This window comes from Antechinus flavipes, chromosome 6 (assembly GCF_016432865.1).
Source record: "Antechinus flavipes isolate AdamAnt ecotype Samford, QLD, Australia chromosome 6, AdamAnt_v2, whole genome shotgun sequence".
Lineage (NCBI taxonomy): Eukaryota > Metazoa > Chordata > Mammalia > Dasyuromorphia > Dasyuridae > Antechinus > Antechinus flavipes.
The window spans coordinates 199,451,481-199,476,754 of NC_067403.1; the positions used below are offsets into that span (position 1 = coordinate 199,451,481).

The following is a 25,274-nucleotide window of genomic DNA, read 5'->3' on the forward strand; positions in this document are numbered from 1 at the left end:
GTTAAGTATTAAATGACCTAATTTCACTTTAATATCAAGCCTGAAGTTACAGGGTTATGCCCAAGTCAGGGTCTGCCACTAATGTCAATGATGTTTCAATTGCTAAACCTAATGATCCTTTCTTAGTCCTCATCCTTTTTAATCTCTTTCCAATCTTTGACATTGTCAATCATGTTCTTATCCTGGATAGTCTCTCTTTTCTATGTCTTTATGACACTACAGTCTCCTGATTTCTTTTATTTGTCTCACCATTCCTTAATACCCTTTGTTGGATCTTTCTCTAGGACATGCCCATTCTGGGAATCCTCCTTTTTCCTTCTTTTCAATAATTTCTTCTTTAGTGATCTCATCATTTTTCATGGATTCAAATTACTACCTTTATGCAGATTATTCCCAAAACTATGTATCTATCCCTTCTTTCTTTCCTGACCTCCTGTCTTACAACATCAGTTGCTTCTTAGACATCCCATATACTTCTCTAACTCAGGATGTCTAATGTAGAATTCATGGTTTCCCCCTAAAACCTTCCTCTCTTCAAAATTAACGTAATTCTGATGAAGATATCACCATCCTCTCTGTAAGCAGGACTTGTAACTAAGTATCATCCTCAATTCCCACTTAGTTAATTCAGTAAATTCCAGTAGCTCTCTGTCACTATCAAGATCAAATATAAAATCTTTTCTTTGTCATTCAAAGCTTTTCATCACCTATTCCCTTCCTACTTTTCCAGTTGTTTCATTTTAATCTCTTCTGTTTTATAATCTAGCAACACTGTCATTCTTACTATTGCTCAAGATTGATACTTTATCTTTTGACTCTTTATCTTATTATTGCTCAGCTGTCGCTCACAACCAGATTGTTCTTCTGTCTCACTGTCATCTCCTGATTTTCCTGACTTCTTTCAAAATTATGCTTAAATTCCATCTTCTGCAAGAGGCCTTTTTCAGTATCTCTGTTAGTTTCCTCTGAAATGATCTGTCATTTACTTTGTCCATATACTTGGATGTATATACATAGTTTTTTGTATTTTGTTCTATTAAGAGTATAAGCTCCTTGAAGACAGGAACTATACTTTTGTCTTTCTTCGTATCCTCAGTGATTAACATAGTAACTGATACAAAATAAATTAAACAAAATAGTTAATAAATAACTATTGATCAATCACAAATGCTTCATTACATTTATCTGTAGTTTACCATCTTTATGCCTTGCAGTGAGAAGCATGTTTTGCTTTCCGAGTCCTTGGAAATCACAGTTGGTCACTGCATTGGTCAGAATTTTTGCAATCATTGTTTAAATTGTTCTCTTGGTTCTTTGTAATTTCATGTAAATCTTTTGAAGTTTCCTTGAATTCTCTACATGTATTGCTTTTCATGGTACAATAATATTCCTGTATGTTTGTATATCACTTAAGGGAAGATGATGCAAGAAAATCATGAAAATGAGTCAACTGCTTGGTAAAGGAGACATAAAAAAAAAACCTGAAGAAAATAATACTATAGAAAACAGACTAATCCAAATGGTAAAGGAGTACAAAAAAAATCAATAAAGAATGCCTTAAAAAGCAGAATTGACCAAATGGAAAAAAAGACACAAAAATACACTGAATGAAAAAAAAAACCCTTAAAAAGTAGAATTGGATAAAAAGAAAAGGAGTTACAAAAATTCATTGAAGAAAATAATTCCTTAAAAAGTAGAATTGAACAAATTACTTTAGGAGCTAATAATTTTATAAGAAATCAAGAAGCAATGAAACAAAACCAAAAGAATAGAAGACAATCAGAACTATCTCATTGGAAAAACAACTGACTTGGAAAATAGATCTATGAGAGATAATTTTAAAATTGTTGGACTACTTGAAAGCCTTGATCAAAAAAAAAAAAAAAAGGAGCCTAGACATCATTTTTCAAAAAATTGTCAAGAAAAGCTGTCCTGATATTCTCTAATCAGAGAGTAAAATAGAAATGGAAAGGATCCACTGATCAATTCCTGAGATTCCAAAATGAAAACTCCCAGAAATGTTGTAGCCAAATTTCTAGAGCCCCCAGGTCAAGGAGAAAATATTGCAAGCACCCAGAAAGAAACAATTCAAGTAATGTGGAGCTATAATCAGGATAAACATTAGATTTAGCAACTTCTACATTAATAGATTGGAAGTCTTGGAATATGATATTCTGCAAGGTAAAGGAGCCAACCAAGCAACCAAAAATAATCTATCTCGAAAAATTGAGCATCGTCTTTCAGGGCAAAAAATGAATATTCATTGAAATAGAAGACTTTTAAGCATTCTTTTTTTTTTTTTAAACTCATTGTTTTTATTTTCCCTAGTTACATGTAAATTTTTTTTTGTTATATACGTACATTCATTTTTTGCATATTTCCACATGAATCATGTTGGGAGAAGAAAATTAGAACACAATGAAAAACAGATAGAAAAAGAAAGGTGAAAATAGTCTCTGTTAACCTACATTCAGTTTCCATAGTTCTCTTTCTGAATGCAGATGGCATTTTCCATCTGAATTTATTAGGATTGTCTTATATTACTGAATCTCTGGGAAGAAGCAATTCTATCATATTTGATCATCACACAATTCTACTGTTGCTGTGTGTAATGTTTTTCTAGTTCTGCTTGCTTCACTCAGCTTTTAAGCATTCTTGATTGAAAATATCACAGTTGAATAGGAAATTCAACTTCCAAATACAAAGCTTAAGAGAAGCACAAAAAGGTAAACAGGAAAGGAAAACATAAGGGATTTAATAAGGTTAAATTGTTTACATTTCTATATGGAAAGATGATATTTGTAACTCATAAAAACTTGCTCATTTTAAGGGCAATTAGAAGGAGTGTGTATAGCAACAGAAGGCACAAGTGTGATGTTGAATATAAAAGGATAATACTTAAAAAATAAAATTAAGATGTAAAAAAGGAATGTACTGGGAAAAAGGAAAGGAGAGATAGAATGGGATAAATTATCTTACATAAAAGAGATAAGAAAAAAAATTTACAGTAGAGGGGAAGAGAGGGAAATAAGGGGGAAATGAGTGAACCTTACTTTCATTAGAAGTGGATCAAAGAGAAAATAACACGAACACTTAATTGTGTAATAAACATCTGTCTTACCCTACAAGAAAGAAAAGGGGGTGGGAAGATTGAGTGAAAGGATAGTCAGGATTAAAACACTTTTGAGATAGAGAGAATAGAAAAAATTGGTGTGGGATAGGATGGAGGGAAATACAGATAGCAATAGTAACTGAAGGTTTTGAAACAAGTTTCTCTGATAAAAACTCCATGTCTCAAACATAAAGAGAATTGAGTCAAATTTACAAAAATAAGAGCCATTCCCTAATTGATAAATGATCAAAGGATATGAAGTCTTCAGATGAAGTAATCAAAACGAATTATGAATCATAAGAAAAAAATGCTCTAAGTCATTGCATTATTGATTGCAGAAATGTACTACCCCACACTTATTAGATTGGCTAATAGAACAGAAAAAGAAATTGCCAAATATTGGAGGGGATATGGGAAAAATGTGACATTAATGCATTGTTGATGGAGTTGTGAACTGATTCAGTCATTCTGTAGAGCAATTTGGAACTATGCCCAAAAGGTTATGCATACCCTTTGATTTAACAATACCACTCTCAAGTCTCTATACTAAAAGAGATTTAAAAAAAAAAAAGGACCTGAAGTACAAAAATATTTGTAGCAGATCTTTATTGGAAACGAAGAATTGAAAATTTTCCAGTGGCTGCTGGAAATCCAACCCAGACCTGCAGAATGGATCTCCTCTTGTGAGAGGATGATACAAGGAGACTGAGAGGCTGTTGTGTTGTCTGATATCTCTCCTCTTCCCTCTGCCTCCAATTGATCTCGTTCCCAGTCCACAAAACCTGTGTCAGCAAAGGCTGTTCTGCAACTCCTTCAGATGTTATGATCCACAGTAGTGGAGGCTTTAGGAGAATTGACCTGCCCCTCAACAGTGAAATGTACTATGTACAAAGTAATAGCAGTATTAGGAAGATGATTAGCTGTGAAGGACTTAGTTATTCTCAGGACAACTCTGAAGGACTTAAGATGAGGAATACTATTTATCCCCAGGGAAACAACTGATGGTGTCTGAATACAAATTGAAGCAAGTTTTTTTACTTTATTTTTCTTGAGGGTTTTTTTTCCCCTTTGATCTATGCATTTTTTTTTTTTACAACATGACTATAAAGGGAATGTTTTGCATAAATACCCTTGTATAATCTATATTGAATTGCTTGTCTTCTCAATGAGGTGTATTTGGGAGAGGGAAAAGAGAGAATTTGGATCTCAAAATGAGTGTTTAAAAATGTTTTTATATATAACTGGGGAAAAATTGAATAAGAAAAAAAATCCTTCATGTAATCTTATCATCCTTTCTACCTATCACACTATATCTCTCTTCCCCCTTTAGAGCTATCTATGAGAAAGTAAAGTACTTTAGTTGCCTACATTTCTTTTCTTCCCTTTCAAACTCTCTGGAGTTTGACGTCTGACTTCATCATTTACGTGAAACTTGCTCTCTCCAAAAGTTAGCAATAATTTTTTTTTTTTTTTTTTTTGCTTTTTGGGAAAGTCGTTTATTTTAAGTAGTTTTTTTATTTTTCCAAATACTTGCAAAGCTAGTTTGCATCTTTGCAAAATCTTGTGTTCCAAATTTTTCTCCCTCTCCCCCTTACCTAAGATAGCAATTAATAGGTTAAATGTGTGCAGTTCTTCTAAACATACTTTCATATTTGTCATGCTGTGCAAAAAAAAAAAAAATCAGATCAAAAGGGAAGAAAACACAAGAGAAAAAAGCAAACAACAAAAAGATGAAAATACTCTTTTGATACACATTTAGTCTTCATAGTTCTCTGGATGCTTATGGCACTTTTCATCACAAGTCTATTGGACCAGTGATTTCTTAATTCCCAAATCTAAGGATCTTTTCTTACTCCTCATCCTTCTTGAGCTTTCTGAATCATTTGATCTTGTTGATCACATTTTGAATGTTCTTTCCTCTCAAGGTTTTTCTTCTATCTGTCAGACTACTCCTTAATCTTCTTAGCTGGATTTCTATGTTACTTCTACTAATATTGGGTAGGTATGCCCTAAGGCACTAGCCTGGGCTTTCTTTTCTTTTTTTCTCAGTATTAATAATTTCAAACCGGTTCAAGTGTCATTTCTATGGAAATAATTCTCAGATTAATATATCCAGTTCTAGGCTTCTTCCTAAGATCCCTTTTTTCATTATCAGCTACTTTTTGTAAATCTCACTGGAGTCTTGTATTAACATGCCTAAAACCGAAGTCATTATCTTCCGTTCCTTCCTTTCTACACCAAATTCCCTTCCTTTGAACTTCCCTATTGCTCTCAAGGGCACCTCCCAGTCACCCAAGTTCTTTGTCTTGGTGTCATCTTTGACTTATCTGTCTTTCTACAAATTGAATGTTTCCCTATCTTAAAATTTCTTTCTTTTGCATATAATTCTTCTTTTCACTCATATAAGCACTATCCTAGTTTAGATCCTCATCACTTTCTTATTTAAACTACTTCAGTAGTCTTCTATTTGAACTAATCTGAACTAATTCAATAACCTACTAAGTAACCTTCTCTCACCTGTCCAATTCTAATCTATCTTCTACTCAGCTTTCAAAGTTATTTCTCTAAATGGTACATTTTTTAAAATGCTACTTCTCTCCTTACTATACTATAGTATAGTGGTTCTATATTAATTCCAGTATTAATTTGTTTGAATGCTCTTTACAAGCTGATCCATTCCTGTCTTTTCTAGCCTTCTGACACTTATTCCCCTTCATGTTAACACTCTGTGATACAGCCAGTTTGCCCTACTTTCTATTCTCATATCCCTTCATTAGCTATGATTGGTTCCCATACTTGAAATGTTCTCTCCTCATTTATGCCCATCAGAATCTCTGACTTTCCTGATCTGTAGGAGATCTATTCTGATCCCTCAGGAGCTAGTACCTCTCCTTTGAGGTTAATTTACATCTGTTTTGTATATGTCTTGTGCTACCTGGTTATTTTCATGATTATCTCCTTGTTTATCAAAAGAGCTCCTTGGAGGCAAGGATTGTTTTTTTTTTTTTTTTTTTTTGGTATTTCCATTGTTTAGTATAATGCCTGGTACATAAGAATTGTTTAATAAGTACTTGAGCAAAAGGTCTATGTGGGTCAATATTAGATAAATTGCATAAAGATCATTAATAGCTTGCAATGTTGGTTGAGGAATTTGGGCCTCATCCTCTAGGCCATGGAGATTTAAGGAAATATGAAAAGTTGTTATAGGGAGATTAGTCTGGCAGTAGTACAGTAAGCAGGATGGTTTACAGAGTTAAGAAACTAGAAGACAAGAATTTATTCAGTCACTAAATACTTAATACTTATATTGATTTGGGTCTAATGGTAGTGCAGAAAGTTGTGAGAATTAAGGTGGGGAATCCCCTCTGGTCATCACACAGGTCCAATGTGAAAGAATTCCGCAAACCTGAAAAGTCTGAATGGCAAAAAGAATTTTTATTGGTACTGAGAAGCCAGCTTTGCTAGGAAGACAGACTCTTCAGTGGCAAGGTCCTGTCAGAGAAATAATAAAGGTTATCACTGAGAAGAGGGTTATCTTCACAGCGGCTAAGAGTCCTGGCAGGCAGCTATGCAAAGAAGAGAGGTTCCTTGGTAAGGCATAATCCTGCTTTGGACTTCTGTAAAGATTTGGGGTTCAGAGTCGTCTTTTATTGGCAGTTTGGGGTTTAGGGTTTCCATTGCATGAGATTCCTTCAATGTTGTCAATGCCCCCAGGCCTAGATTTCCGATTGAAAAGAGAGCACTTATCTTGGAGTTTCAAGACACTCAATAGGAATATTAGGCCCAGATCTCCAACTGAATAAAATCATTTTGAAGGCTTTTTCCCAGAGTCTTTGGAATTTCCTGAAGGGGATCCGGGCCACCCCCAAAAGATCAGTGGATGGAAATTGACCAAGATTTCCAATTGAATGAAGCCACTTAACTTGTCTGAGAAGATATGCTTTCCCAGAGGAAGGCCTGAGACTCCAAATCTCCCTTCTTTTATAGATTAAAAGGGACACAGTTTCAGAGTTTACCCCAATCAATATTATTCTCTAGGCATTGTGTTAATGTTGGAGATAACAAATCAAGTGAAGGATATAACACTTAATCTGTATAGACAAGCTATAAAGGACAAATTGAAAATAATTAGAATTCTAACATTAAAGGGATTGGAAAAACCTTGTAGGAGGTAGGATTTCATTTGGAATTTGAAGGAAGGAAGCAGAAACCAAGAAGTGGGGATAAGGAGGGAGAGCATTCCAAGCCAAAGAAAATGCTCAGGCTGGGGGTGATGAAGTATCTTGCAAGAAAAACAGCAGGTCTGCCTGTGTCACTGAATTTTAGAGTATGTAGTAGAAAAGAGAAGTGTTTTGAGAAGACTGGAAAATTATGTGGGAATATTGCAGGCTTTGAATGTCAAATAATATCTTATATTTGATCCTTGAGGTGATAGAGAAACACTAGAGTTTACTGATGGACAGGGTGGATGTGGTATGGTCAGATTTACCCTTTAGGAGGATTCCTTTGTCATTTGATAGGAGTGGGGAGAGCCTTGAGGCAGAAATATCCACCAGCTATTATATTTGTCTAGGTGTGAGGTGATGAGAGCCTGCGCCAGAACGGTGTCAATGTCTGATGAAGGGAGTCTTTAGGGTGTTATGAAGATAAAATACACAAGCTTTGGTAATAGATTGAATATGAGGATTGAGTGAAAGTGGGAAGTTGAGGATGACTCCTAAATTGTGAGCCTGGATAACTAGAAGAAGGATAGTGATATCCTTAACAACAATATGAAAATTTGTAAGGTAGGGAAGATTTTGGAGCGGAAATAAAAAATTCAGTTTTGGATATATTCGAGATATTCATGAAATGAGGATGGGAAACTCGAGACACTAATACATTGTTGGTAGTATTGTGAACTGATCGAACCATTCTGGAGAACAGTTTGGAACTATGCCCAAATAGCTATCAAACCATGCACACCCTTTGATCCAGCAGTGTCTCTACTAGGGTCAGTATCCCATCATAAAAAAGGTTAAAGGATTCACATGTACAAGAATATACAAGCAGCCCTTTTTGTAGTGGCAAGGAACTGGAAACTTGAGTTGGATGGATGTTCATCATTATGGGAATGGCTGAATAAATCATGGTATATGAATGGAATGGAATATTATTGTTCTATAAGAAATGATCAGCAGACTGATTTCAGAAAGGCCTGTAGAGACTTACATGAATTGATGCTGAGTGAAGTGAATAGAACCAAGAGAACATTGTATATAGCAACAACAAGATTATGCAATGATCAACAGTGATTGATTTGACTCTTCTCAACAATGAAGTGATTTGGGGAAATTCAAATAGACTTGTGATGGAGAGAACTATCTGCATCTAGATAAAGGACTATGGGGACTAAATGTGAATCACATTATATTTTCACCTTTTTTGTTGTGTTTGCTTTTTGATAACTTTTCACCCTTTTGATCTGATTTTTTTGTGCAGCATGGTAAATGTGGAAATATGTTTGGAAGAACTGTACATGTTTAACATATATTAGATTACGTGCTGCCTAGGGAGGGGGAGAAAAGAGGGAGAAAAATTTGGAACACAAGATTTTTTTTTTTAGCTTTTTATTTTCAAAATATATACATAGGTAATTTTTCAACATTCACCCTTGTAAAATCTTGTTCCAAATTTTTTCTTCCTCCCTTACCCACACCCCTTCCCCTAGACAGGAAGTAATCTGATATATATTAAACATATGCAATTCTTTTATAGATACTTCTGCAATTATCATCCTGAACAAGAAAAATCAGATCAAAAAGGGGAAAAAATAAGAAAACAAAAAGCAAACAACAAAAAAATGAAAATACTATTTTGTGATTCATATTCAGTCCCTATTGACTTCTTTCTGGATGCAGATGGCTCTGTCCCTCACAATTCTATTGGAAATGACCTGAATCATCTCATTATTGAAAAGAGCCATGACTATCAGAATTTATCATCGCATAGTCTTGTTATAGCTGGGTACAGTGGTCTCTTGGTTCTATTTACTTCACTTAGCATCAGTTCATGTAAGTGTCTTCCAGGCCTTTCTTGCTGATCATTTCTTATAGAACAATAATATTCCATTACATTGATATCTCCAACATCCACTCAGTTTCTAGTTTCTTGTCACTACAAAAAGGGCTGTTTCAAACATTTTTGCACAAGTGGATACTTTTCCCTTTTTTATGATCTCTTTGGGGTACAGACCCAATAGAGATACTGCTGGATTAAAGGATATACACAGTTTGTTAGCTCTTTGGGCATAGTTCCATGTTGTTCTCCAGAATGATTGGATCAGTTCACAAGTCCATCAACAATGTATTAGTATTCCAGTTTTCCCACATTCTCTCCAATATTTATCATTCTTTTCCTGTCATTTTAGCCAATATCAAAGATAAAACACGAGGTTTTATATTGATGAATGTTGTAAACTATCTTTCCATATTTTTTTTTTTAACAAAAAGCTATTAAATTTTTTTTCAAATGTCTGTAGTGTTCTGGTTGGTTTTCTGGAGGTCTTGGCATCAGCATTCGTTTTAGCAGAGAAATCGCCATGAGAATAGCTAGGTGTTAAAGTCCAAATTCTTTATTATCTCCTTCACAGTCTAGTTTCCTTGTCTGGGACCTGGGCTAGTTTTTTTGAGGTCCTCCAGAATGTGTCTTAGTTTCTGTGGGGGAAGCAGGAGGACTACCACGAAGATATCTGTTTTGAAGTCTGTCAGTCCTAGAGCTTGTGCTCCAACCTCCAGCCTTCTGTCTTCTCCGAGTCTGTCTTCGAACCCTTCTGAGTCTTGGTTTCAGTAGAGAAGCAAAGGAGGAGAGCCACCACGATGGTGTGAGATGGAATGAATGAATCTAGCTGAGTTTGTCCCAGCTTAATTACATCATCATAGGTGTGAATCTTGTAGAATAGTTGTCATTCTTGTAGAACTATATTAAATACTAAGTACATGTACTGAATTAGAGAACTATTAAGCACCATGCTAAACTAGATAACCATTGTATTATCAATTCCACTGATTGAACACCTTGTAAGAATACTTGTGTCAGAGTTCTGGCCCATTACAAATGTCCATGAGCCATCTGGTTGGATATGTCTCATAGGCAGTTGGGGATTTCAAATCTGGAGGTTGGGAGAGAGGTTAGGATTGATTAAGCAGATCTGAGAATCATTAGCACAGACTTGATCAGATAATTAGAAAGCTATAGTAGTAATCCAGATACTTTGTACCAGAGGTCTTGCTGTGACATTATGAATGAAGTGGAAGGAATAAATCTAACAGTCAATTTGTGGAAGAAAAGAATTACTGATTGAGAACTTTGATGAAGAGATTGAAGTTAAAGATAATACCATATTTTAAAGTTTGGATTATTAGAGTAATGGAGTTTTGGTGAATTTTCCCTAAAATTTCTTTGTATTAAATATTGCATACAATAAATTGATCATTTTTTTCCCTATTCTTTGATGATCTGTGATTTTGCCAACATAGATACTCCTTATGATACAGATGACTACTCCATATCTTATTGTCTTTGAGAGTTCTTGTTGCTATAAACTTAATACACTGTGGTTAATTTAGTGATTAATCTCTCCAAACTTACATAGTTTGGTCTTTAGATAGTAGGTTATGTGGTTTAGTACTAAGGAAAAAGAGGTAGAAGAAAGAAAGGAAATGGGTGAACAATAGAAGAAGGAAAAGAGAAACAGAAGAGAGGAGAGGAGGCAAGAGAGACACACAGATAGAGAGACAGCGACAGACACATGACAGAGACAGACACACACATACAAGAGACAGAGACCAGAGAGATAGCTGTGATTTCATTGGTATAAAGAACTCGTCTTGATAAGAAAACAAATTCTACTGCATATCTGTATACCTAATTTGCAGCTTGTAGTTGAAGAATTGTTTGAAGTTAAGTGATTTACTCAGGGTCATTATATGTGGTTCTATGTCAGAGGTGGATTTTGAACTCATATTTTGTTGGTTCTGAGGCCAGTTTTCTATCCAGATTCAATTCTGCCACACAGTAATAAACATTTGATTAGATAATAATGCACAATATTAATTCAGCTTTCAGGCTGTTTTCAAATTAGCATTTTCTTATTTTTACTTTTATGTTGTAATTTTTTTGGTCTTTTCACTCTAATTCACCTATTGTAGTTGACTTAGTTTTTCCTTAACCTGAACAATACAGTGGAGGAAAGAGATTTTTCTCCCAAATTAAACTTTCACAAATTTTAATCAGGGTATTAAGTGGCCTGGGCCCTCACTGGAAAGAAGAGTATTATGAAACAATTTTGAAGATTGCATAGTTTTGTAACTCCTGCCAACTCATTTGTTGATTTTGATTGACTGACCTTTATAGGTCTTATTTTAAGAACTAGAGGATACTACCCTCAAATCACTAAATTGTACATATTCTTTGACCAGAGATACCGCTATTTTATACCTATTCCTCAGAGATATTAAAAAAAAAAAAAGGAAAAGGACTCGTATGTACAAAAATATGGTGTTAAAAAGTCAGGGGAGTCTTATCATTTGGCTAATGACACAACAAATTATGGCACTGAATTTAATAAAATATTAGACTATGAAAAATAATGAAAGAAATAGCTTCAGAAAAACTTGGGAAGACTTTTTTAACTGATGAAGAGTGAAGTGAGTTATTTGTAGCTATCAAATCTAGAATATTTGCTACCACTGCTTTACTTCTTGTGTTTGTCTATGTAATTTGCCAGTTAGAGAACTTGGTCTTATGAATGAAATATTGTGCTGTCTGTTGTATCATCTTTTTTTCAAAAATATACATAAATTTTTTCTTTATTTGAAGCATGTAATTTTTTTCTTTTTTTAAATAATAGCTTTTTATTTTTCAAAATATATACAAAGATAGTTTTCAGCATTCACCCTTGAAAAAACTTGTGTTCTAATTTTTTCCCTTCCCTTCCCTTTCCCTTAGAGAGCAAGCAATCCATTACAGGTTGAACATGTGCAATTCTTTTAAATATATTTCCTCATTTATTATTCTGCACAAGAAAAATCAGATCAAAAGGGGAAAAAATGAGAAAGAAACAAACAATCAAGCAAACAACAACAATAAAGATGAAAATACTATACTGTGATCCAAGGGTGAGGGAATGGGTGTGATCCACATTCAGTCTCTATAGCTCTATGGACAGAGATGACTCTTTCCATCACAAGACTGTTGGAATTGCCTTAAATCACTTCATTGATCATCACTTAATCTTGTTGCTGTGTACAATGTTCTCTTGGTTTCCCTCACTTCATTTAGCATCAGTTCATGTAATTCCAGGCTTTTCTAAAATTAACCAAGCATGTAATTTTTCTTTAAAATCTCTAAATATTCCTGAATTGCCTTGGAATCTGGATCCCAATTCAGATTTGGCACTCTGGTGGACTCATAAGTAGTCCTATTGGGGAAGGTCCAGCAAGATCTAGATTGAACTTTAGCAGTAGCTTCTTCCACTTTAGCTATTTTTCAACTCCTACCACATCTTTGCAAAATGGACTTCCATGCTGTTTTCTGAAAACACTGTATTTCTGGTAAAATATGCTAGATTTCTTCTGTGAAGGACCATAAAAATATCAAGAATCCATCATGAGGTAGCTTCAAAACTGGACCTTTAGTAAATCTGTGTAATTTGTTTGACAATGACTTTCTGATTTTTAATTCTTCAGAGTAAAGCTTTCTGTATCTTTCTAGTTCTACCTTAGAGTCTTGATCTAAGTTTTTCATTTTGAAGAGTTTGACTTTCGGTTCTTAAATTTGATGTGCTATATGGTATTGAAGTATTGTTATTTTCTCTTAATTATTCTAAGTTCTCTTGTGATGCTGCTTGGGGATTTCATAGGGAGCTTAGCCCTGGACAGGATTCAGCCTGTATCATTAAATATGAAGGATGGTATATATGCATAGGGCCACTCTGGTTTGGAATGAGCCACATATCAAGTTCTCAAATGAGTTGTTGAAATATTATTAGTAATTTTATTCTTTCACAATGATTTATTGAAATTAAACAGCAAAAAAACTGTTCTGATATGACCAAAATTTGAAGAGAGATTGCTGTAAGGGTGAGGGGGGAATGGGTTAGGATGGGGAAGGCGACATCTCTTTCCTTTGCCCTTTTTCCTGGTGGGTTCATATCATCCTGCTTGTTCTTTGGAGTAAGAGGCAGGGGATAGTATGGGTAGAGACTATGGACAAATAGTATAAGCTTGAGTACTGGGGTTTATGTCTTAATAAAGGAGACCACAAAGGGGTCCCTAGTTGGGTCATGGTGAGCAAGGTTAGTTTTTTGGATATTCACCAGGAAGAATCATGATGGCAGGAAGTGGGGAATAATCTATCAATCACATTTTAATAAGACATAAGAGTGTTCAGAGGCAGATCGTGCACAGGGAGTGGGGTGAGAGAGGCAGATGTGGAGAAGAAATGATGTGGGAAAGAGAAGGAACATAGGACTCACATGCAATTACAAATTGGAATTAGAAGCATTTGTACATCATGGACCCATGGTGGAAAGGAAAGTTATCAATGCTAGCTAGTATGCAGAGTAAAAGTTATGCACTTAATTTGTGTAATTTTTCTCTGATTTTACAATTTATATATACCTATTGTAATAATTAGTGGGCTGTTTGGGGGGTGGGAAGGAAAGCACCATAACAAAATACAATCTCAACACAAAAACCAATTGAGAACTTTTAGTCAGTATGACCATGACAATGTATTCTCTGTGTCCCTTTCAGCTTTGTTTATTCATTGCTATATTGTGTGAACTTTTTCTAGAATTTGAGTTGGAAGGACATTTAGGCCCTATATAGTCCAGGAATACCCCCAGTATTTAGCAGGCATTTTGATACAGTGCCAAGACCATTATTACTGGAGTCAGAGGAGTCAGAGTTCAAATTTCAGTCTTGATATTACCTAAATGATCTTGCCGCACAATGCTTAACTTCCCTAGGTTTCATTTTCTTTATCTTTAAAAAAGAAGTAATTGGATTAAATGGCCTCTATGATTTTATGATTCTATGACCCATCACCAAAAACTGGCCATCTGGTCTTTCCTTGAAATTAGGATCAACACATTGCTATTCTGTCAGCCCCTTCTACTTTTGGTAAATTAATTGTTAGGAAATTTTTTCCACATACTTAGGAAATCTGTTTCCTTGCAGCTTTCTTCCACTGTTAATATTCTGCCCTCTGGAGCCAATGGAATTAAGTCTCATCCTTCCTCCACATGAATCAAATCTTTATGATAGTTTTTGTGTCCATTCTCCAGTCTTATCATCCCTACGTCTTTTAGGTTATCTTTGTGTGGCATCACTTATCATCTTAATTGTTGATTCTTTCTGGAGACTGTACAACTTGTGTACTTCCTTATTAGGGTGAAGCATGATACTCCAGATATATTCTGACTGGGGCATTACAGATACTGCACTTTGGCTAAAAATAACAACTACAACAAAACCAAATAGGCATATATTTTTTTTCCTTTGGGGGATTATGTTAAATTGTTGATGCATATGAAAGGTGTGATCCACTAAACCCTACTCTCCAGATCTTTTTTTAGACAAATTCTTGCTAAAAATTTATTTTTGAATTATATTTACCTTTAGTTAATTTTATCAGTTTTGGCCCAGAGAGATGAATTCCATTGTACTAGCCTTTAAAAAAAAAAAATTGGCTCTAACTCTGTCTTCCATCACCTTTCCCACCTTTGTGTCATCTACAAGTTTTAGAAACATGTCACTTAAGACTGTAACTCAAATAATTGCTAAAAATATTATATCGTATAGGACCATTCACCAATTCTTGGGGTACTATTATAGTGACCTCTTTCCCAGGATGTTGTTAGTATCTTAAAAGATTTTTATGTATTTTTAAATAAATAAGTTTTTTCCCCTCATGATGCATGAAGAAGGAGTCTTTCTTTTTAATTTTGAAATTTAGAAAGTATATTAGATATTTATTTGGATTTCCATGTAAATTTTTCTTAATAACAGAGTTCTCTCTATTTTTTAGCCACTTGGATTTTTTCCCCCCTTTTTTAGTGCCTCAAATAGGGAGTTAACTTTTTCCCCAGATAACATCTAGAATTCTGATTAAGATAAATTTTGAAATGATTCCTCATTCTCTTGGACCTCTCTATAGCTTTTATAATTGTTGACCATATCTGCCCCCTGAACACTCCTACCTTAGCTTCTCTGATATTTCTGTGTTCTTATTTTCCTTTTAGATAACTTTTATTTCTCAGTTTCATTTTCTTGATCAGTATCAATTTTCTGAACATCAAGTGTTGGTGTCCTCCAAGGCACTTTTCTAGTCCTGTTTTAATATGATGCCCATATACACATATAAAACTGATCTCTTTTGAATTCTAGTTAACCAACTGCCTCTTATTACCTTTCAAACTCATGTTCCAAATGCAACTTGTTATTTTGTCCTCTAAACCTACCATTCTTAAAAACAACCCCCTTTCCTGTTGAGGACATGACCTTCTTTGAATGACATCCAGTTTTGCAACTTAGATATCGTGCTTGACCATTTAATCTCCTTCTTATCTACTTATGTCCTATTGATTTTACCTCTGCAAATGTCTCTTATATTTAACTCCCTCACTCTTGTAACTTAAAAACTATAACTTATAACTACTACTCTACCATACAAACTTAATTATGTTTTTCTTGCCAGGATTCTACTTGTGAAATGCTAATTCGGATTCCAGAGGGCAAAGGGAATAAAGTTCTATCAAAATGCTAACAAAAGGGAAAGGCTTTTTTTTTTTTTTTTTTTAATGGCATACTTTCAAATTGCTTTCCAGAATGATTGGATCAATTTACATTTCCACCAGCATTTCTCATTTTTTGGTAGCCCCTCCAACATGGACTATTTTCATCATTTGTCATCTTTTTCATTTTATTGGGTATTAGGTAAAACCTCAGAACTAGTTTAATTTTGCTTTGAAACAGTCTTTGACATGATTGCTAAGAGTTAATAGTTAAATTTAAAGTTAATTTTCTCAGTTTCCAATTCTCTTTCTTTCCAAACTGTCCTCCACAGAACTACTGAAATTAATATTATTTAGTAACATCTGACCACGGACATTTCCATAATTAAAAGCCTCTAGTAGTTCCCTCTTGCTTCTAAGATTAAATTACAAATATCTCACTTACCCTGGTTTTTAAAAAGAAACCTTAATGTAGGGTCACTTACTATAAGAATTGTAGTAAAGGCTCTATGAGTTTGAGGAATTAAATTCCAGAAGATCAATTTCTTCAGAACATTTTATTTCCTTCGTTTGGTGCCCAATTGCCTCCCTTCCCTTTCATTTGGTGTCTAATGAGTGACTCTATGGTAAGAGGAGGGAGGGGGGAAAGAAGTACATACGTATTATTAAAAGATGTTCTTTACATATGAGACAAAAATTCTGTGAGTCCAGATCAGGATGGTTTAGCAGCTATAAAAATCGCCTCTCAATTTTTTTGCATAGCACATTAGAGATGTGCCTTCCTTTTCAGGAGTTCTAGATGGTGCTTGGTGTTTGATAGGAAGCAAGATGTTGCTTGCTATCTCTGCTTTCAATTTTATTCTTTAGTATCTTTGAACTCAGTAATTGTTTGAGGGGGATGAGAGTATTGAACTGGAAAGTACCAGATTTATTCAAGAATAGCTAACAAGGGGCATATTGAGAATCTTACTGGCTGTAGGGCCATGTGGGCCCAATTGTACACTTTATGACATTATTATGGACATGGGAGCAGAATGAGGATAATGGTATGATGGACCTTCTTGGTCACTTAAGAAGTGAAAGTAAAAAGTAAGAGACTTAGAGGATACATCCAGTTATCTGGTAAGATCCTAGAGAATAGCCTTGGTTTACTTTCTTGGAAGGAGAATCAAAGACCTTATAGAAGTGCTTGTGATTTTTCTCTCCTAGAATTCTACATATGAAATGCTAATTCAGATTCCAAAGGGAAGAGGGAATAAACTTCCAATAGCAAAAATCCTAACAAGAAAGAAAGAATTTTTAAAAATTGTTTTCTAGAATGGTTGAACTTATTTTACATTTCTATCTATTGTTCCATTCACTTTTTGATAGCCTATTTTTTTCTTTTGTTATCTTTTCTATGTTAGTGGATGTTAGCTGAAATCTCAGAGCTGTTTTGAATTTTTTGATTGATTTCAAAGTCATTGATAGTTGTTAATTCTTCTTATAATTTACATATGTTGATTGACCACCTATATCAGAGATATTTGATACAAAGATTTTTTTTCCTTGTGAAGTTTCCTTTCTCATTCTAGTTGCATTGATTTTGTTTGTCCAAAATTTTCAATTTTCTGTAATTAACATCATGCATTTTATTTTATGATTACTATTTCATCTTATTTAATTCCTCCACTAATAATAGCTATGAAAGAAAGATATGTAATCATATTCTGTTTTTTAACATGATGTGACATGTGATCTATTTACAGATTATTGCATATAGTATGTAAAATGTTGGTCTAAACCTAATCTCTACCAAATTGTTCCTTATTCCATCTTATCTAGTCTGTTCCACTAGTTTACATTTCTTTCTTTCTTTTTTTAAACCATTACTGGAGGGAAGTACAGAAATAAAAACAGCACTTATATTCTAGGGGTTTATTTTGTATTAAGGATGATAAGATGTACATTGATTTATATAGTTCATAATATAAGATGTATCTGACAGATACAAAGTGCTCTGCTAAATTTAGGAGAAATGTCATTTCCTGTTGATGAATCAGGAAGAAGCTTCATAGAGGAGGTGACATTTTGGCTAGGCCTTGAAGGATAATTCAGCTGATTAGGTAGAGTGGAGAATGTGAGTGGGAATGGTGAGAGATAAAGGCAATTATTCAGTAAATTTCCTTCAAGCACAAACTAGGTACCAGGCAGTGAGAGTTGGATTATAAGTAAACCTGAGGGCTCCAGAATTGATGCTTTTCTACTCTGGTGACAGAGAAGACTTTTGGGTAAGTGAGAGATCAAATCACTCAATATTAAAATAAATGAATTCAGATTGTTTACAAGAAACTAAAAAACTAAAACTAAGCTTAAGCTTAGATACTTTGGTCACATAGTGAGAAGGAAGGACTCATTGAAAAAGACCCTGTTGTTGGGAAAGATTTATGACAAAAGGAAAAAGAGACGGTAGAGGATGAGATAGATAGATTGTATTTTGGAAACAATGATCATGAGCGTGGGCAGACTTCGAGAGATAGTGGAGGACAAAAGGCCCTGGCATGTTGTGCTCTGTGGGGTCGTGTGAATAGCTATTCACAACTGCACACACCCCTTCCCCCATTAGATATCAGGCACTGTAAAAACAGTATATAAAATTATATAAAGAAAGATAAATGGGAAATAAGAGAGGAGGATGCCAGAATTAAAAAGGAGTTGGGAAGCACTTCCTGTAGAAGTCAGGATTTTAGTTGGAACTTGGCAAAAAGGCAGGGAAACCTGAGATAAAAAGGGAGAGCATTCCAGCCATTTAGGATAGTCTTAAAATGCCTGGGGTTGAGAAATGGATTTTTCTTCATTAAATAGCAAAGAGGCCAGTGTTACTTCATTGAACTGTGCTTAAAGTGTAAGCATATAGGAAAAGAATAGGTGGAATGGGGCAGGTTGAAAGGGTTAGGTTGTGAAGGGTTTTTTTTTGACACCAAAGTATTTTGTATTTGATGCTGGTAGAGATAGGAAGTCAGTAGAGTAAAGGATAGAGCCACCTTTTGAGGCATTGGATCTACACTTAGAGAAGATTACTAGAAAGATAGGTATTCATGAGATTTCCTTTGTAGTTCTTTGAGTTTTGTAAGATTGGGAGTATATTAGCAATCTCTTTACTATATCTCTATAACAAAGGATAATTTTTCTTTTTGGTTATGCTATAAGTTGTCATTGTGTTTGCTAAAAGTTTAAAAAGATGCATTATGTCATTGATATATGAGATTCTTGAAAACCTCAACATTTTCTTATATTTTCTTTTCTTTACATTTATAGGCTGTCTGGAGCATCAGGTTTTGTAACCGATGGACCTGGAAATTACAAATATAAAACAAAATGCACATGGCTCATTGAAGGACAGTGAGTAACAGTTATTTTATTTTTATGTGATAGACTTCAACTTCAGATTGAATAGGTTTTTATTTTTTCTGCCAAAAGCGTCTGAGTAGAATTCTACTAATTGATTGCTTGTATCTGCTTACTGTATTTCTGGACTTCTCTGTCCATAACTTAAATTAAAACTAGATTTTAAAAGGTAATAACTAGGTTTTGGACCACTTGACTTTTTTTTCCCCATTGGCTTAGTTTCTAACAGTTATAATAAAAAAGACATTAAATTTGTTTATAATGTGAATGCTTTAAAATCAATAACCAAAATATTGATTTAGTTTTAAGAATGGTTGGTCTTTAATATGTTCTGATTTTTTTTTTTTTTAGTAATTTTTCCATTACATATTTATGAATTGCTGAAGTGGCTATATTTTAATTAGGGCTTGGAAAACATTTTAGGGAAGATTTTATTTTTGCAATTTTTATCACAAATTAAAGTTTCAGAAGAAATTTTGGTCATTAGCTAAGCAGCAGTGAAGTGAGAAGAATTCATCTGATACAAACATCATAAATGTGTGTATGTAAATACACACAAACACAGCCAAATATTTTAATTTGAGGAGAGTAATTGAATTGGTTTTATTTCAGAAAGTTGAGAAAGACCATTATAATTTTTAAGAATGATACTTTCATTTTGTATATCCTGTAAGTGCTATTTATTTAATGTTTGCTTTTTCTCAAAGCATCCTTTTGTGGTTTAAATCTGTGTTTGCTACAGTGGGGAATATAGAATTCCTAAAAATTAAAGTATAATTATCATCTATGGTATGTTACAAAGCACTATTTTCTAAGATGAAATAAGCTCTGAAGGAAAAGAGTAAAAGAAAAGGCAAATTTGAACTTTTCCTTAAGGAAAAAAAAAACATTTAAAATATAGTTCTATCCAAATGAAATGTTAATTGCTTTATGGTGTTTTCTTCTCTTTTGTAAATTTTCTCTTACCATCCCTTGAATTAAGAAGGATGTGAAAGTTAAAGATTAAGTACTCTTATGTTTCCTATATGATTATTTAGCAAGCTCCTGAAATATTCTTAAAGTTTTATATAATATCATTTCCCCACTTCAAGACAATAAATTATTTTATCTCTATCAATGATTAATTTTAGTACAGTTGCATTTTGATTCATTTATTTGAATTTTACCTTCTAAATTTGTTCCTAAAAAAACAAGTTTCTAAAAGTACGAACAAAACAGAAAATAGAATAGTAGAAAGAAGGATCATATACTAGAAGGATAGACCTCATTGTTAAATATTTTGTCTGGCTAGAAAGAAAAGAAATAAATAAGACAAAAATTAGTTCTTGGTGTTACAGGAATTTTAGTAGTGAATAGAATTATTAAGACATGAGCAAGTGGAGAGGGAGTGAAGTTGTAGTGATTGTAGAAGATTCATTCTAGGAGTTAAATGGTAAAAGAGGAATGAAATATTCACTGAAATACAGCAGGAAGCAAAGAGGCCATCTGCTTCAATATGTAGTTGAACAAGAGATCACTTGATAAATCCAAGCCTTTGCTTGAAGCCCTCAAGTGAAGGGAGACCTCTTTATTGCCTGAGGTAATCCATTTATGCTTTTAGATATCTTTGATTATTAGAACTTTTTAAATATACATCAGGCCTAAATCTGCTTTCTCTGCAACTTCCACTATTGATCTTAGCATTTGTTTTATGGCCAAGCAAAACAAAATTAATTTCTCTTGCAAATGACAGCCTTTCAGATGCTTAAATATAATTATCACATTCTCAAGTCTTCCTACTTCAAACTAAATAACCCTAGTTCTTCAATCCTCATATGTCATTGTCTCCAATCCCCTCAGTATTTTGGGCATTCTATTTTATCAATGTCCTTCCTAAAATGAAGTGTCTAGAAAATAGTTTTAAAGACTCATTATCATTGATTTTTATTATTGAGCTTTATGTTATTCTTTCTTTTTATTGCTGATGCTCTGAATTTTAGTACAGTAAAGCCTTTAAGACCTGAGATTACTGGAAAATTTACTCTGGGAATTTCAACCAACATCAATGTCAAGTTATGCCATTCATAGTTTTACTTTTGTCTTCCCATAAAAGCTGGATCCTGACACTTGTAATGTGGTTTTAAAAGTCACTATGGGTTTCAGACATTCATTTTTCTGAATGGAGCGTAGTTGATATCAGCCACTCAATAATGTATGTGCCAGATGGTATACTATACATTGGAGATAAAAATACACAAATGAGACCTTTTCAGCCCACAGGGAACTTACATTTTATTTGGAGCAAAAAGAGAGTAACATGATAAGTTCATAGAAAGTAAGTACAGAATGCATTAAAAAATTAAATCGAAGAAACTTTTGAAGAGATCAGAGTTGCAATTAATATGGAGGTAATAAGAGATGTCAGCACAGGGGTATAAAGTTGTTATGACAATTTGTGCAGAGGCACCAAGGTGGAAGATAAAATATACTCTCAACCAGCAGCAAGAAGACATTTTCATGAAGAATAAAAATTTGCAGTCAAATTAGAAAAATATGCTAGGGCCAAATTGAAGATGACTTTGTATGCTTTAAAAAAATGTCATTTGTATTTTTGTGGTAAAGAGAAGCCATGAAACAGTGTTCAAATTCAGGAAACAAGGACACCTATATATAGTCTGTGGACTTAGAAAAGCACATATTGACATTATATATGTTTTATTATATTATTTATTTTGCTAACTATTTCTGTTACATTTTAATCTGGTTTTGCCTGTATGCATTTAGGAATGCTATGGGTGCATACAGCCCTTATCATTGTAGTTGATATTTCTATTATGGAAACTTGAGCAGAAGAGGAAAGAGGCCAAATTGATTGGCCTGTGCTTTAGATCAGTTAGATCAGTTTTGAATGGAAGCTGGATTGGGAGAAGGGAGAGACTGGATACAGGGAGAATCAGATAGAAGATATTATGTAAAAATCCAGGCAGGAAGTAATGGAAGGGCCTGATCTAGGATGGTTGAATGAATAGAGAGAAGGGGACTGAAAACAAAGGTGTTGATGAGAGAGAAGCAACAAACCTTGATAAATGATTGAATTATGGAAAAAAGAAAAAGTGAGTGAAAAATTGAGAGGCCTGGATTGTAAACCTGGATGACTACAAGAATAGTGAAGCTCTTGACAAAAATAGAGAAAAAGTTATTGAGTAAGTGTAGTCAGGAGAGAGAAGACAATGAGTTCTGTTTTGAATGTATTTAACATTGGGATTCTTTCAGTATTTCCAACTGTATATATATATCCAGTAGACAGTTGGAGGTGTGGGAATGGAGCTCAGGGAGAGAAATAAGGGCTTGTTAGATTTTTGTAGTGGTCTGTAAAGAAATGTAAACAGAGAAAAGAAAGCCCAAGATCCAGGATCCAAGATCCTGGATTTATACATAGGTATGATGTGCCACATCATGTAGGACACACAGTGTCCTTACAAAGCATGTCTGTCTGTTAAATGGATAAGGAGAAAATCTAGAGAGAGTGGTCATTTCTAATGCCTGGGAGAAGATAGTATTGTATATTTATTTAAATAATACTTTATTTTTCCCCCAATTACATGTCAAGAACATTTTTAGCATTTATTTTTATAAAATTTAGAGTTCCAAATTTTTTCCCCTCCCCATTTGATATAGTTTATACATGTGCTGTCATGTAAAATATGTTTTCATATTAGTCTCAGTTGTGAAAGAAGAAATAGATCAAAAGGAAAAAGAAAACATGAGAAAGAATAAAGTAAATGAAAAAGTATACTTTAATCTGCATTCTGAGCCCATCATTTTTTAATCTGGTTGTAGGTAGCATTTTCCTTTATGATCCTTTGTACTTGTTTGGGATGATTGTGTTGCTCAGAAGAGTTGAGTCAATCATAGTTGATCATCTCACAGTGTTGCTGATATCATGTACATTATTTTCCTGGTTCTGCTCATTTCACCTTACATCAGTTTGTACAAATCTTTCCAGGTTTTTCCAAAATCCACCTGTTCATCATTTCATATTGCGCAATAGTATTCAGTTACTTTGATATACCATAGCTTGTTCAACCATTCCATAATTGATGAATATGTCCTTTATTTACAATATTTTGCCACCACAAAAAGGGCTATTGTAAATATTTTTGTACATAAAAGTCCTATCTCTTTGAGATACAGATCTAATAGTAGTAGTACTGCTTGGTCAAAGAGTATGCTCAGTTTGATTGCCCTTTGGATGTAGTTCCAAATTGCTCTCCAGAATAGTTGGATCAGCTGACAAGTCCACCAACAATGTTGTAATTTTTCCACATCCTTTCCAATATTTATCACTTTTTTTTTGTCATATTGGCCAATATGATAGGTGTAAGGTAGTAGGAAAGTATTATTTAGAAGGAGAGAGTTGTCAGCTGTCAGATTCTGTAGAGAGTTTGATAAGGATGAGGACTGAGAAAATGCATAAAGACATCATTGGTGATCTTGGAGAATGCAGTTTTACTTAGTGGTACACAAAGAAATAATTATAAACCAATAGTTAAGCTACATGTCAATATAACTTCAAATTTTTACCACAAATATCTGAACAATTGCTTTAATTCCATTTCTTCTTTGAGATAATTGACATTTTTTTAGTTTTAGGTTAATTAGGAAAGATGTGTTAAGTGTATTTTACTTCAGAATTATAAAAGTAGTTTGTAGTTTGTCAAATAAATATATTTGTCATTTTATCATGAAATATTTTTTATATTTCTAGGAATTCAATTCAAAAAAGATAATTATTAAATGTCTGCTCTAAAACTTGCTAGAAATATATACTAAATTGGTTAGTTTCTGAAGGGAAAATAAAGAAAAAAACTTAAAATTCAATGTTTTTTTTTTTAATTTTATTTTATTTAATAATAACTTTATATTGACAGAATCCATGCCAGGGTAATTTTTTACAACATTATCCCTTGCACTCGCTTCTGTTTCGATTTTTTCCCTCCCTCCCTCCACCCTCTCCGCTAGATGGCAAGCAGTCCTATATATGTTGGATATGTTGCAGTATATCCTAGATACAATATATGTTTGCAGAACCGAACAGTTCTCTTGTTGCACAGGGAGAATTGGATTCAGAAGGTAAAAATAACTCGGGAAGAAAATCAAAAATGCAGATAGTTCATAGTCGTTTCCCAGTATTCTTTCTTTGGGTGTAGCTGCTTCTGTCCGTCATTTATCCATTGAAACTCAGTTAGGTCTCTTTGTCAAAGAAATCCACTTCCATCAGAATACGTCCTCATACAATATTGTTGTCGAAGTGTATAATGATCTCCTGGTTCTGCTCATTTCACTTAGCATCAGTTCATGTAGGTTTCTCCAAGCCTCTCTGTATTCATCCTGCTGGTCATTCCTTACAGAACAATAATATTCCATAACATTCATATATCACAGTTTACCCAGCCATTCTCCAATTGATGGGCATCCATTCATTTTCCAGTTTCTAGTCACTACAAACAGGGCTGCCACAAACATTTTGGCACATACAGGTCCCTTTCCCTTCTTTAGTATCTCTTTGGGGTATAAGCCCAATAGAAACACTGCTGGATCAAAGGGTATGCACAGTTTGATAACTTTTTGAGCATAATTCCAGATTGCTCTCCAAAATGGCTGGATGTATTCACAACTCCACCAACAATGCATCAGTGTCCCTGTTTTCCCGCATCCCCTCCAACATTGCACTATCTTTCCCTGTCACTCTGTCTGTTTGACAATTTTCAGAGGATGAAATTGAAACTATTACCACTCATATGAAAGAGTGTTCCAAATCACTATTGATCAGAGAAATGCAAATTAAGACAACTCTGAGATACCACTACACACCTGTCAGATTGGCTAAGATGACAGGGAAAGATAATGTGCAATGTTGGAGGGGATGCGGGAAAACAGGGACACTGATGCATTGTTGGTGGAGTTGTGAACGAATCCAACCATTCTGGAGAGCAATCTGGAATTATGCCCAAAAAG

General features: G+C 34.1%; 1 protein-coding gene across 1 annotated transcript in view; it reads left to right on the plus strand.

Annotated features, from left to right (window-relative positions):
• Nucleotides 1-25,274, plus strand: part of ATRN (attractin) — a 236,781-nt gene that overhangs the window by 12,952 nt on the left and 198,555 nt on the right. The window contains exon 2 of the mRNA XM_051965371.1: nucleotides 19,188-19,271. Coding sequence (XP_051821331.1) covers nucleotides 19,188-19,271 — 84 coding nt within the window. The remainder of the gene's footprint in view (nucleotides 1-19,187; nucleotides 19,272-25,274) is intronic.